This window comes from Scleropages formosus, chromosome 2 (genome assembly GCF_900964775.1).
Source record: "Scleropages formosus chromosome 2, fSclFor1.1, whole genome shotgun sequence".
Classification (NCBI taxonomy): domain Eukaryota; kingdom Metazoa; phylum Chordata; class Actinopteri; order Osteoglossiformes; family Osteoglossidae; genus Scleropages; species Scleropages formosus.
Window position 1 is genome coordinate 31,673,595 of NC_041807.1, and position 14,132 is coordinate 31,687,726.

Here is a 14,132-nt window from a genome sequence, read left to right on the forward strand (position 1 = left end):
GAGCTGCCGTTACAACCTCAGTTCCAGCCCATCGGCTGGGTCACAGAGTCTGAGCAAGTCAGCTTCGCAAGCTGCTGCCAAAAAGATGTGGAAATAAGTAGCTGGCAGCAAGGTTACCCAAGATTCGCACGACTGAAGGCAAAGCAAAGCCTCCCCAGCCGCGGTCTATGGAACAGAAGTTTGCTCAGAAAGTGCCCAGAGAGGTTTTAAGAAGCTAACGGGCATCGTAAAAGAGATAAACTCGAGAAAGCTGTTTGAAAAGCCAACGTCAGCCAGCGACCCAGGAGCAACGGACACGCCAGAATCCACCTCTTTGAAAGGACCGGCCCGAAGCCGAAAACCGGCCGTACCGTAATTCAAGCAAGCAGAGGAATGGCAGACGTGCAGGTATTTCCAGCTCACCTGAGAGTGGCAATTTAGCAAGAAAAGCAGTTAGGAACTTGGGGCCCTCTGACACTGATAATTGTTGGTTGACAGATAACAGCTGGCAACGTGTTTGGCACAAGTGGTGCTGCTATCATCACGTGCCAATCAGAAAAGCCTTAGTTACTATGGAATGTCTCTCCTGAGGATGGATACTACTGCGTGATCTTAGATGTTAGCTGATACATTCTGTGTTTTTGCCTTAGCAAAGATGGACATTTTCAGCTGAAAGGAATTATCTCGCTCACAGCTACGACAATCAGACTTTAAGCTGCAAGACTCAGATACCGCAGCGGGTTTGGCCAGGTCCTGCTCTCTCGCGGGTCTGGGGTTCGAGTCCCGCTTGGAGCGCCTTGCGACGGACTGGTATCCCGTCCTGGGTGCGTCCCCTCCCCCTCTAGCCTTGTGCCCTGTGTTGCCGGGTTAGGCTCTGGCTCGCCGCGACCCCGCTTGGGACAAGCGGTTTCAGACTGTGTGTGTGTGTGTGACTCTCCAAAACATGAAAGCAGCAAGCTTGTGGCCATAATTCCGGTTGCTTAAACACTAAGCTACCTGCTGCTCCAGCTTAAGGAACTTTTGTTTTTTCGAACATCGTATCAGTGATACAACGAAATTCCAGAAGAGACACACACAGACTTGATCGCTGGTTCACAATGAGAAATAAGCAACATGATCCATTAATACACATGCCAAATAACAGAAAGAAGGGAGATTTTCTTTTGCCACAGCCAAATTTAGGATGCCCGTTTGTTTTGTTAGAACCCCGTGGCTTCGGGGAGACAGGTTTGGACCTGCCTCTTGAGAAAGCACTCGTGTTCAAGTCATCAATGAAGTGCATACGACACGAGATGCTTCTTTACAAAACTAAACTTACTGAACATAAGAAAGGGATGAAGGATTTCCATAAAATCCTCACAAAACGGCTTTGCAAATGCCTGTAAATCACAGGTGAAGGTTTCTGGCTGGTGTAGTTTCTCGTGACACTGAAGATTACATAATTTCTGCTTGACAGCATTTCTATTCATGTGCCTGTTTGAACTGGACATTAACACCTGCCATCGAACATACCTGGGCAAGTCTGGTCTAGAATGGTTGAAAAAAAAAAGGGAAATACGAGTATTTACACTCTGAAAATGGGAAACTAAGAACGAGTGGATGTGAACGATTTTGATGTATGGGGATGAACATGAGTCCACAAACGACAGCCCTTACCATCAGGTGACTGACAATGCAGTAGTTCTCTGGATGCTGCAAGCCACAGGTGGAGGTGGCTGTCAGGTTGGCGGCTCGGCCAACGAGGAGGTTGCCTGTTGCTGGGTAACAGCTTCCATCTGTGCAGCCAGGAGGGCCTGAGGGAAGATCCTGTGCGACCACACTGAGGGCTGCAGAGACAGAGAATGTGAAAAAGATGGAAAAACCACAAAACATGCCAGGTTTACAAAGCATCAAAAATGCAAATGAAGAAAATTTGAAAGTCTGTTTCATGTGCCTCTCTGCAAATCTGTAAGCCTTAACTCTTGGTGAAAAAGTCTAAAATGAGGACATATGGCATTACACACAGACACACACACAGAAACCGCTTGTCCCAAGCAGGGTCATGGTGAGCTGGAGTCTAACCCGGCAACACAGGGCGCAAGGCTGGAGGGGGAGGGGACACACCCAGGGCGGGACGCCAGTCCATTGCAGGGCACCCCAAGCAGGGCTCAAACCCCAGACCCACCGGAGATCAGGCAAAGGCCACACCCACTGCACCACTGCACCCCCCCACAAGGCATTATTCAAAGTAAATTACATTCTAATTCTTTTGTTTAGAAAGATATTTACTGATGAGCAGTGGTTTGCGTTCTATCCTAACAATAGAGACGAATCAGGCATTACATTTACATTTTACATGTATTGATTTAGCAGATGCTTTGCTCCAAAGCAATTTCTATGTAGTGTTATCATCCCACACACTTTTTTCACCAAGGTGACTTGCACTGATAGATACACTACTTACAATGGGTCACTCATCCACACATCAATAATATTAGCATAATATTATTATTAACAGCATTAATAGAATAAAATTCGAAATTATAAGGTACTCAGTTTTCAGGGTGTCAAGGAACAGAGAAAGCACACATTGATTCACCAGGGTGACAGCACAGTTATGTCCTGTTTCTCAGGCTTGTACAACAAAGAGACACTTTATTGAAATACACAGCAAATGTCTTCGGGCATAAAAATACCAACATGCATTTTAGATACTGCTGCTGCCGATTAAACAGGATACTGTAAGACCACTAGTGTCTTATACTGAAAATCTGTAAATTTGCCATAAACAACATAAGTAAACGTAAATTAAGGTAGTAGTAAATTAAATCAAAACGAAAAAGTTTGGTGTTGGGACGGTTGGTGGCGTAGTGGTTAGAGCTACTGGCTTTGAACCCCAAGATTGCAGGTTCGAAGCCTGGCTGAAGTACCCTGGTGCAAGGTAGATACCTTAAAAGTGCTCCAGTAACATTACCCAACTGTGTTAAATGGGTAAAATAACCGTAAGCACCTCAACATTGTTAGTTGCTTTGGAGAAATGTGTCACTTTGTTTCTAAAATCAAAGCTCCTTTACACTGAACAGTTCCAAAGTTGAGGCCTACCATCTAAATCCAGAAGATTTATGCTAATGACAGGATACATGCCCGTCTATGTTTTGTCTACAAAACCTTGCTCTACTAATGTGAAAAGGCAAACTTTCAAAAAGACCACAACATGGCACATACTACTGAGAGTGAATTGTTGCAGTGTTCATCATGCCACGGGTTAATAACAGACAACACGGAAAAGCACAGATTGCCGTCATTAGCTGTGCCGTAAGAAGATCCGGGGACACACGCGAGCAGGTCGCGGCACAACCCGAGGAAAAGACTGATTAATGATATCAGATTGTATGTGCAATTAACACCACCCTGTTCGCAATCAGGCAGGAAAATACAAAGAGGTACAATTTCCAATGAGCTCACGCAATAATCAGCAGAGGGGTCACACAGGACAGCTGGTGATTCTGACTCTGCTAAGTTGCCAGGCAATAAAAACAATAGAAACACAGACAGGCACACACAACTGCAAGTCAGTGGGCAGGACTGTCAAGGCCAGCAATAAGCCAGATAAGCCCTTCATCTTATTCCACAGTTGCTCCGCCGCACGCCGACCGCAGTCGCACCGATGCGTCCCTCACCACCGATACGTTTTCAGCGTCCACGTCCGACGCTTGTTTCGGCTCTCGGCAGCGGATGTTAAAAAACTGGGAGGAGAGGTGTGGTCACAAAAGCAGCCCAGTAAGTGATGAGAGCTTGTCTTGCATCTCGAGAACGAGTAAAAGTTCAGGAGAACTGCGCCGGTTCAGGCAAGTGCTGAAAACTCACAAGTTTCATGGAAAACACAAACTGTATAGGGTTTGTGTCAGAGCAACACAAAGGCTGAGACAGAAAAATTTGTACGGAATTGCGTAAGAGCACACGCCTCTGTAACAAGCTTCACACACACACACACACACACACACACACACACACACACACACACACACATTATCTGAACTGCTTGCCCCATACGGGGTCACGGAGAGCCTGAGCCTAACCCGGCAACACAGGGCATAGGGCTGGAGGGGGAGGGGACACACCCAGGACGGGACGCCAGTCCGTCGCAAGACGCCCCAAGCGGGATTCGAATCCCAGACCCACCGGAGAGCAGGACCCGGTCCAACCCACTGCTCCACCACGCCCCCCCCAACAAACTTCAACTTCTAGGAAATACTACGGAGGACCACTCAAGGCACTCATTGCAGAACCTTGGTTTACTGCACTGAGGAGCTAAATGGCCCTTGACTGGCATTTTGGGGAGGGTGACTGTTTGTAAGTAGGACCCCTAAAAGCACCTGTTTGAAAGAACTCATGGACATCACTTCAGAGATGGGATGCGAGCCGTTGTCCATAATGGACTCGTTGGTCCGTTTCTCTCCTTATGGAAGGACTGTGCAAGAATATACACTGCATGCTGTTACTCTTTTGACAGTTATTTACACAGATTTTACTGTCATTGCTTTTGATATTGAACTTATTCTACTGGAAAAACAACACATACTGTCTCCACAAAATGCTCAGACTATGAAAGGCAACCGGACTTTGTACAGTAAGAGCGCAGGCCATTACATTTACAGTCCGTTGAGAAGCCTGATATACGAGTCAGAAAAGGCAAACTTGGGCCTCTGTGGTGTGCGGAGATTACCTCCAGGTAAATGTGCACATTTTTTTGTGTCGGGTCATGACACCGCTATGGTAAAAGGTTCAACAGATAAGGATTCGACAAATTCCAACGGAACTATACATAACATTCCACAAGTTAATGTTTCTTGATCTTATGTTAATGAACCAAAGTATGTACATTAACAGTCTGTGTCTCAGGCACAGTACATACACGCACTGGCTGAAACCGCTTGTCCCAAGTGGGGTCACGGCAAACCGGATCCTAACCCGGCAACACGGGGCGCAAGGCTGGAGGGGGAGGGGACACACCAAGGACGGGACACCAGTCTGTCGTAAGGCACCCCAAGCAGGGCTTCAACCTCAGACCCACCGGAGAACAGGCCCCAGCCAAACCCGCTGCACCACAGTAATGTATCAATGTATAAATCCTGACCCTTGGAATGCAGGTGTATATACTGGATTTCTTGGATAAACACTCATGTCACATGCAATGTGGTACAGTTTAGCACAGAACAAGGCAAATTATCAGGGCACCCTTACGCTGGCACTATTTATCATCAACCGGGCACAGGTGTGATTATTTAAAAAAATCTTGAAATTTTGTTGTGCAGCTTGTAATTCCCTTTCAGCACAATCCTGTGAAAACTAAAATTTCAACTGGCATCTAAAAAGAAGAGCTGAAATTAAGATGAAACAACAACGCATTCATGTTCACCAAAGACTAACACTTCTAAAAAAGTTAAACTGAGCCCTCAGTCATGTTGGAATGATGCAAGTTAATGTTCATTTTGAGAGACAGTTATAATTTAGGAGCTTTAAGAGTTGCGCTTTGCTCCAACAACAGATTTGTTCCAAACCCCTTTTACCAGCTCCATTTCTTCATGTCCTTACAAGTAAGGAGAGAGCTGTGCAGGTTATTCAAAACACAACCACCCAGGATTATTGTTCCACTCGGTCATCTCTCCCATCACGTATTCCTTCACGTCCATTTTTAAAAAAAGACACAAAAGGGTAGAAGAAACTGCTGGCCAACACCCATTATTTAAAGTAAAGTAATGGGTCCCTTTGTTTGGCAGCCCATATCTGGAGCCTGAGCTGCTCCAGCCCAACTGAAATATTTGCCTGTGCTCTTTGAACAAAGGGAATATACTGTAAAGGGTCGCTCTTGTATTATGCTGCTGCATCGCTGTGCAATTTTCTGCAGAATTAATGAAGTTTCTATCTATCTGTCTGTGTGTCAATCCATCTATCTATCTACTGGATCAGCTAGGACCAAATGGATCAGAACCTTTTTCATTACTCAAATGGATGCATCATCATGAGTGCTGTAACCTGGGGTCATGGGATGTTTCACGTCTCTGAACATCACACACCCTCACCCAGGTAGTACTACATTTACATTTACATTTATTCATTTAGCAGACGCTTTTGTCGAAAGCAACTATACATCTCAGCAAAATTACAATTTATGCGTTACATTAAGAGAAGGAGACATTGCTGCAGATATGAAAGTCTCAAGCAAACCTAGTTTGTTTCTTACCACTTGCTACACCGAGGTTCATCGTTCGAGCAGGTGCATACAACACAGGATAGAGAAATCCTGATACCCTCCCACCAATTTTTTTTCTAAATGATATTCTAAAATGCACAAATAAGCAAGTACAATGCCGGCCTAGTGGCTGAATAAAGGTTGTATCAGGGGATGCTCATGAAGTTACGATGCGTGAACAATTACACCGTAAATGAGCTGGAGAGATCTTGGGCGAAGTGGATCCGGAACCCATGGCTCACCTCTCCTGATCGACAACCATCTTGATGCCCCCTCCACAGCCTTAATGGTATTGCTCATGTGATCACTAGGAGCCATGCAATAGCGTGATACTTGAATGTTTCAAACTATTCTCAAACCACCGAGCAGTTTGTGCATTCTTTTAAAAGCAGTTTACGAGCCGGAGTCAGATCGTATTCTAGATTCTTCACGCCGGCTGCATGGTTCTTGCTGTTGTTGAACCGAAGGGTTGCAGGGAGTGCAAGTGCTCATGGAGATTCATTAGCAGTGAGCATTGTTACTTCCTGGGTTGCCAGGCATTCTCCAGGAGCCACTACAAAGCTGAAGTCCAAAATACAGCCCTGTGTTTTTTTGCTGTCTTTTCAATCTGTGGCAAAGGTTGGGGAGGGAGGTAGGGAGGTAGGGAGGCTGGGTGCAGAGTCCGCTGTACTAAAACAAAGGCCTCCAAAGCACAGGAGGGGCTGTCAGCCGCAGCTGGTTTGTGACGCCCGATTAGCACGTTTGGCGGTTTTGCAGCTCACACCAGCCACTTACCCCTCAGTGTGTTCGAACAGCTACGTGGCGCTTAGGTTGGGACAAACAACAGGAACTACGCACCTGCGTATGCGTGGCGGGAACCCAGAAACAGGAGCGTGTTACCCATCGAGAGAAACTGCCAGGGGTGCCGAGGCGCCATCAAGAGATGTCGCACGCAATCCTTCCCGGCATTCTCGTCACAATCTCTGCTTTTGGAATCTCCGTCGCTTAGCGGAATGCGCCTCCCTGCATGGAGACCGGTTCTCGCGTGCAAAGTGGAGCTCACATCCAACACGAGCAAAGGAAATTTGACAGATCACCGGGCCGCACACTTCGCCCGCCATCACACCTCTCCAAAGCAGCAAGTAGCATGGCAGCTGAGACGTCACACATAGATGCAGGAGCAGGTAAAGGACAAATCTATCATGCATGCAAGGTTCTGTGAATGGAATACTCCAGGAAAGAAGGCTTCACGACTCAACGCTGAGGGAAAGACCATGAGGATACGATTATCTCTGGATGTTCATCCGCAATATCGCAGTGCCGCACAGCGGAATGAACTCGTCGCGTTCAGGATTAAGACCGAGAAGAGGGGCTGTTGTCATGCACTAAATTTATACAACTTCACCCTGATATTTGATGCAAACCGCACATCAGCAACTTTCAGCTACTTCCTAAGCTCACTTAACCTACGTTTCTCACTGCCACCCAAAGTTCAACCTTTCCTTTCATGGCTTTGCTTCAGACAGAGAAAAAATCTGTTCATACATGACAGTGTACACATAAACACACCTCTGCTCCGTTCCACGACTAATGCGACCATATGCGCACCTACTGTTAACACATTTTACCAACAAGAAATGCAAACACCTTTTCGTAACAAGTGACCCAGGTCTCACACTGGAAGAGACAATGACCTGGCAAATGTCCCAGATCGACTGCCCCGAGCCCACACCGAACAGTGGGAAGGACCTCGTGCCACAGCAGTCCGAGAAAATCACAAGATCCCATAATCTGACTTTAACGGGATTAGTGTAGGGCTCCAGGGAAACGGCGCCCGGGCGGAAGAGGTGGGGAGGCACTTCCTGCTGTCTAACTAAGTCTTCCTGAAACAGCTCCCAGCCTCCGGATAGATACTTAGTCTCCGATGCTCTTTCATTCGCATTCCAGACATTCTGCCTGATTTTAATAACAGATCTCTTTACGCAACACATGGTAATTTATGTTTATTCCATAAGTGCTCTGTATTCCGGCCTGTATGCTACCCTATGCTGCATTACTTATGTACTAGTTTCAACAGGTCTTCCTACATCATACCAAGCAATACATTTAAATAGTGGCCTACAAAGACATCTCCTCAAAGAACGCAAAAGATGACTCCCGGAACCTTCAAAGAATGCAAAAGCAGAAACCTTCAAAACAACGAAGCATGAATTTCTTCGTCAGTGACAGCATGATGGATTTGCACGTAGGCTGCGTAACCTTATCGTGGCATGCCACAGCCATGTCTCCATCTCGCTAGTACCACACACTGTGAAAGATGCCATCAAGGGGCCGGGAAGACAAGAGTGGTGAGGACACATCTGAACCACACGGAGACAGCATTAGAACATCATTTCTAATCCTGTAAAGAAATATAAACCTAGCAAGAGGCTGTATGGCACACCTACTCTGATTGGCGTGAACAAACATTTGAAGGTGCTTGTGTGGTTCTGGGTGAACTTCTCCATGATTCTGGGGATGAAATGTCAGTAATTAAAATGTATTAAGAAATTGTTGGGGGGTGCGGTGGCGCAGTGGGTTGGGCCGCAGTCCTGCTGTCCGGTGGGTCTGGGGTTCGAGTCCCGCTTGGGGTACCTTGCGACGGACTGGCGTCCCGTCCTGGGTGTGTCCCCTCCCCCTCCGGCCTTACGCCCTGTGTTGCCGGGTAGGCTCCGGTTCCCCGTGACCCCGTATGGGACAAGCGGTTCTGAAAATGTGTGTGTGTGTGTGAAATTGTTGGGTGGTGGGGGATGCTGCAAGGCGGTGAAATTTGTGGTGAATTCCCTTAGCTTACATGCAGCAATAAAAAACAAAAACATAGGTGCCCTTGAGCCCAAAGAGAGTGTTGAGATTACTATTTCCCAAGTGAAAGAGCTGATAAGGACACAGTGTCTCAGCATCTTTTATATGATGGGAAACATAACACCGCTGTCCTCTGTGCCGCATACCAGCTGGCTATTCCCATGCTTCCTGGGAGTGCCAGCCCAACCACAAACTGGGTATCCTGGGTCTCTTCCCGGTACAAATACATCACGGAAGAGCCGCCCCTTCTACATTTGACGGAAAGTCTAACAAACTTAAGAAACCAAATAACGTATGGACTACATTTTTATGCAAGACCTGGATTCGCTGGGCACAAAGCTGTAGGGGTGAACACACAGGACACCAGCCCATTGCAGGGCAGCTACACATGCACACACTCCCTCGTCCATTCACCCACTATGGGCGCTTTAGAGTCTCCTGTTCACAAGAACTGCATGTCTTGAGACTGTGGGAGGCAACTGGAGTACCCGGAGGGAACCTACACAGACCCGCTGGATTCGAAGCTAAGACCAAACACCCCCGACAGCAGTGTTACTCACTGTCCCGCTGTGCAGCCCTTTCTTAAAACATTCCTCATATGAAAATATTTTCGTCTTCGTGTGAAAACACGACTTTTTCCATTACAAACCACATTCGCATTCCAGCATCAGAACAGGAGCAGGTAAACGTTCAATAATGTCGGTCAAATTAAATTGTCAGGTATACATTTACATACACCAAACAGCCAAAGTGCAAACTATATATTGGATTACATGACAAGTTGCAGACTTTGAATTCAGATGTTAGCAGCTGCCAAAGCTCTCAGTGTAATCACCTTGCTGCATGTTTGAATCTGCTTACTGGCTTCATCGACATTAAATGCTTTCTAAAGACAGTCATGTGAGACTGAAAAAATGTAGCCCCTGGACCCTTGGGAAGACGTAGTGGCATCTTTGACCCCCTGGACAACTCCTGCGCTAGATGAGAGAAGACAAACACCTGTGGGATGACCCATAATGTAATGGCTAAGGTCCAGGTTACTCAAGAAATGTATTATTATACAGTCATAATTTTCAATGATACCTTATATACAATGTTTAGTGCTAAACTTTATAATATATATTTACTTAACATAATCTCACAGCACGGAAATCCTTATAATGCAGCGGATTATATCAAAAGGAACAAGCAGCTCTGGAATTCGAATCCACAGACCAAGAATTTGGGCAAGAGACTGTCGATTGCTTAAATCTGAATGTTGTCTCGTTATTTTTCAGTCTGGCCGAGTCACTTCATGTTTGTTTGTGTATCCACTGTCAGCGGTGACACCTTGGTGTGGGTTATGTGGTTCATTCTGTCTCACCGTCTCGCTCTCCTCCATTGCATGCCTTGCTCCCAGTGTCAGAGCAGTTCGGAGGTATTCGTCTCCACCTTTCTACATTGTTGTTGGCAAAAAAGGTAACTAGTGGGCTTATCTGACACGGATAAGAGGAGAGCGGAAAAAGTTTGTCAAGTTTTTCGGCTCTTCCCAGTCCCAAAAGGTTGGAAAACAGGGTCCGCTGAGGGAGTATGCAAAATGCATATAAAGTAAAGGAGCCTTTGTCCCACACAGCAACACACACACTGAAAATGAGCTTCAGATTTAATAGGAAAATAAGCTTTCTCTTTGTGTCGTTAAGTTCATGGGTGTTACTAGCTATATTTATTGGTATTTCTGAACCTACGGGTATCTTAAGGAAAACACACACACACACACACATTTTCAGAACCGCTTATCCCTTACGGGGTCACGGGGAACCGGAGCCTAACCCGGCAACACAGGGCGTAAGGCCGGAGGGGGAGGGGACACACCCAGGACGGGTCTTAAGGAAAACATGTTTTATATATATATAATTGCACAGACCATCTGAAATCACTTGTCCCAAACAGGGTCGCAGGGAGCCAGAGCCTAACCCGGTAACACAGGGCTAGAGGACACACCCAGGATGGGACGCTAGTCTGTCGTAAGGCACCCCAAGCGGGACTCAAACCCCAGACCCACCAGAGAGCAGGAACTGGTCCAACCCACTGCACCACTGCACCCCCTATATATAATTATGCCGATTCAATTTTTATTTTACAAAAAACCTTCATACAATTGGTCTTTAACCAAAAAATGACTCCTGGAGACACCAAAAAAGTAGTTGTAAAATATACTTAAAAAAAACACCTTTTCCAGTATAATTTAAAGTCAGTTCGTTGCATTTTCCACACAAATATTCAGTAAATTAGTGGTTTTCAGAATGCCCGAGGGTACTGTGGCAGGGACCGAGGATTCAAATCCAGGACCTTTCGAGTGCAAAGTGGCAGTTGTACCTACCATGCTAAAGTGGCCCCTGAGCACACATTATATAAGGTTATAACTGCAGTAAAGTGAGCAATACAAAGATTGAACAAAAAGTTTTCTCAGCTGGCTCAAAACTATCAAAATATTGTGACAACATTCTGTAACGATACTTAAGCTTATAATAATTATTATTATTCATAGTAGTAGCATTCAGCACGTTTGTGCACAGAGCTCTAAGTTACTTTGGATAAACTAAATGAGTACATGACATCACATGGGGGCTTTGAGCAGGGCAGGTAACGTGAGTAAATTCACAAGTAAGAATGGTGCCGGAATGAGCCTGTATAATACCCCTCATTGCACTTTTTCAGGGACAGCTCGCCCAAGACAGAGAAAACATAACAAAGAGGCACAAAGGTGGATATGTTAACAGGGTGTGTTGTTTGAACAGGCTTCAAAAGGAGCACTTTGTCCCTAAGTTGACAGCCCTGAATGTTTTAAGTTATTCTAGGTTCTCGCGGTGAAAATCATTGAAACATCAGGAAACATGAATGAAAAATGAAAAATGTGATATCTTTAAAATTTTGTTGCATTAGTTGTTATGGCAGATATACTACACATGAGCCTTGGCAATGGTCAAGTTTGCATGCCGAAAAATGTCACTTACCCAAAATTAATATGCCCAAATGGCCGGACATCATGACTGTCAGCCTCAAATGACAGGTTCCAACTCAGGAAGCTGAAAGACAGCATAACATCCGGTTACATGGAGTTTCAGTTACGTTTCTTGGTTTTGTTACGTACTTTGTATGGAACTACGAAATACTATTTATACAAGAGCTTACATGTTAAAACATTATGAACAGAAATTAATGCAGAATCACCATATGCTGTATATTAAATGAGACCTGCATTGCAAAATGAGATCCACCACCCTGCATCCACCCAGAAAGACAAAAGCAAGTTTGTATAACTGCACAAAGTTTGTAGAAGGAGGACGTCTTCTCATGTCGTTCTCTTGAACCCTGCTTTCTAAACTAGCTTGTTATTACAAGAGGGAAATGAATCAGGAATTTAACTGATCAGCCACTGACGCTTGGCTAAGGTTGACCCGAAATCCATTTGTGGCATAGTTTTTGGAGACGGACACAGTCGAGAAGAATGGCTTTCTGTGTACACAGCTTCTGCAAACACTGCTAAGGCCTCAAAGGGGTGTGCGTCTTCTGTAAGACTGTGCGTGGGAACATGTATTACACTGGTCCCCTGTTTCATCCTTTGCAGAATGAAGCCACTGAATTTGGGAGGGTTTCCAAAGTGTTGGCTGCAATCATTGGGCAGCTTTACGCTCGTGTTTCACCTCATGGGAAAGTGCGATGGGGAATCTGTTGTTTAGATCTTACCTGCGCATAACTTCTCGGGTTAAAATAGGCGGAAATAGCGGCAGAAAAACTGTGGGGGTGTAAGAATTTCTCACTGCACTTTTTTTAACATCACGTACACACACACACACATTGACTGAACCTGCTTGTCCCAAGTAGGGTCGTGGCGAACCGGAGCCTAACCCGGCAACACAGGGCACAAGGCCGGAGGGGGAGGGGACACACCCAGGACGGGACGCCAGTCCATCGCAAGGAACCCCAAGCGGGACTCGACCCGCTGCCCCCCCCCCCATCATCTTCAGATTTTCCTAAAAAATTGGATTATCCAACAAATTGGTAAAAACTTAAATCACAAAGTGCAGCGTACCCTCCGATGCCAGCATCTGAAAGAAAGCAAGCTTGGGATGTAGCTGTCGACAGCAGAGTACAGTTTAACCGAAGAAGAGAGAGTGATGCCCAGACTGAAACAGCGGACCCACACTTTCGCAAACTTGTCATTATCTCAGCCGCAGTGTTGTGACATAAACAGACACATTTTCTAGTCCTCTCAAGTGGAAAAAAAAAATATGCGATGACATATTCCATGGGAACAGGTGCTCCTCGCCTGAACAATGAAAAATATTGTTTGCAGCAAGAAGTGCGTTCTCCACAAATACAGAAACGAAGCACACTCGATCCTGAAAGCACAACCGGGGTTACGGCTCCATTTCTCTTCGAAAACCTCTCGTTACGTCGCCGGAAAACAAGCCCCATCCTTTTCTGATAATCACCCAAAGAATCTTGCACACATTCTTTTCTACACCATAACACGAGGCAAACAACATGTAATGAAGCAACACACTGTGTGTGTCAAAGCTTTATTTTCAAAGTCAACCAGTGTACCACAGGGCACATGGGAGACTGACAGCTCACGCTGATAACATGTTCATAAGGCAGACAGAAAAGTCACAAAATAGCTGCGAGGTGCGAACATCTAGGCAATACAGCTCATATAGCAGATCAGCAGAAGGAAAAACTTTTCCAACGAGACCGGAGGGAGGGCTGGAGTCGGAATACTGTACGCAATCAGTTCGATATCGGTGGAGCCAAACCTCAGGAGAAGTTTCCATACCGACAGATATCAGTATAAAATGGTCTCGATACTCACGGTTGCCACAGAGATTTCTTTCCGTGCCTCGGGATTTCATACAAAACCTTTCTCTATTCCTTCTAGACCCGGTGCGCAAGTATCCACCTGTGTGAGCGCCTGCATGCGTGTGTATGTGTATGCAAGCATGCCAAAAAAAAAAAAAATAAAAACAGTTCAGGCGCGACTGACAGTGGCGATGTAAAAACAAATGAAATAACGTCAGCCAATCGCAGGGCCCACATACGGCCCCCCCGCCCTTCCTAAACG

The 14,132-nt window shown here is 45.8% G+C and overlaps 1 protein-coding gene across 1 annotated transcript in view; it reads right to left on the minus strand.

The window, feature by feature from the left end:
• The window catches only part of lamb2l (laminin, beta 2-like), a 37,228-nt gene extending 25,128 nt beyond the window's left edge, over nucleotides 1-12,100 (minus strand). Inside the window, exons 1-2 of the mRNA XM_029249882.1 lie at nucleotides 12,025-12,100; nucleotides 1,636-1,805 (exon numbers count right to left, since the gene is read on the minus strand). Coding sequence (XP_029105715.1) covers nucleotides 1,636-1,805; nucleotides 12,025-12,058 — 204 coding nt within the window. The 5' untranslated portion in view covers nucleotides 12,059-12,100. The remainder of the gene's footprint in view (nucleotides 1-1,635; nucleotides 1,806-12,024) is intronic.
• Nucleotides 12,101-14,132: the final 2,032 nt, after the last annotated feature.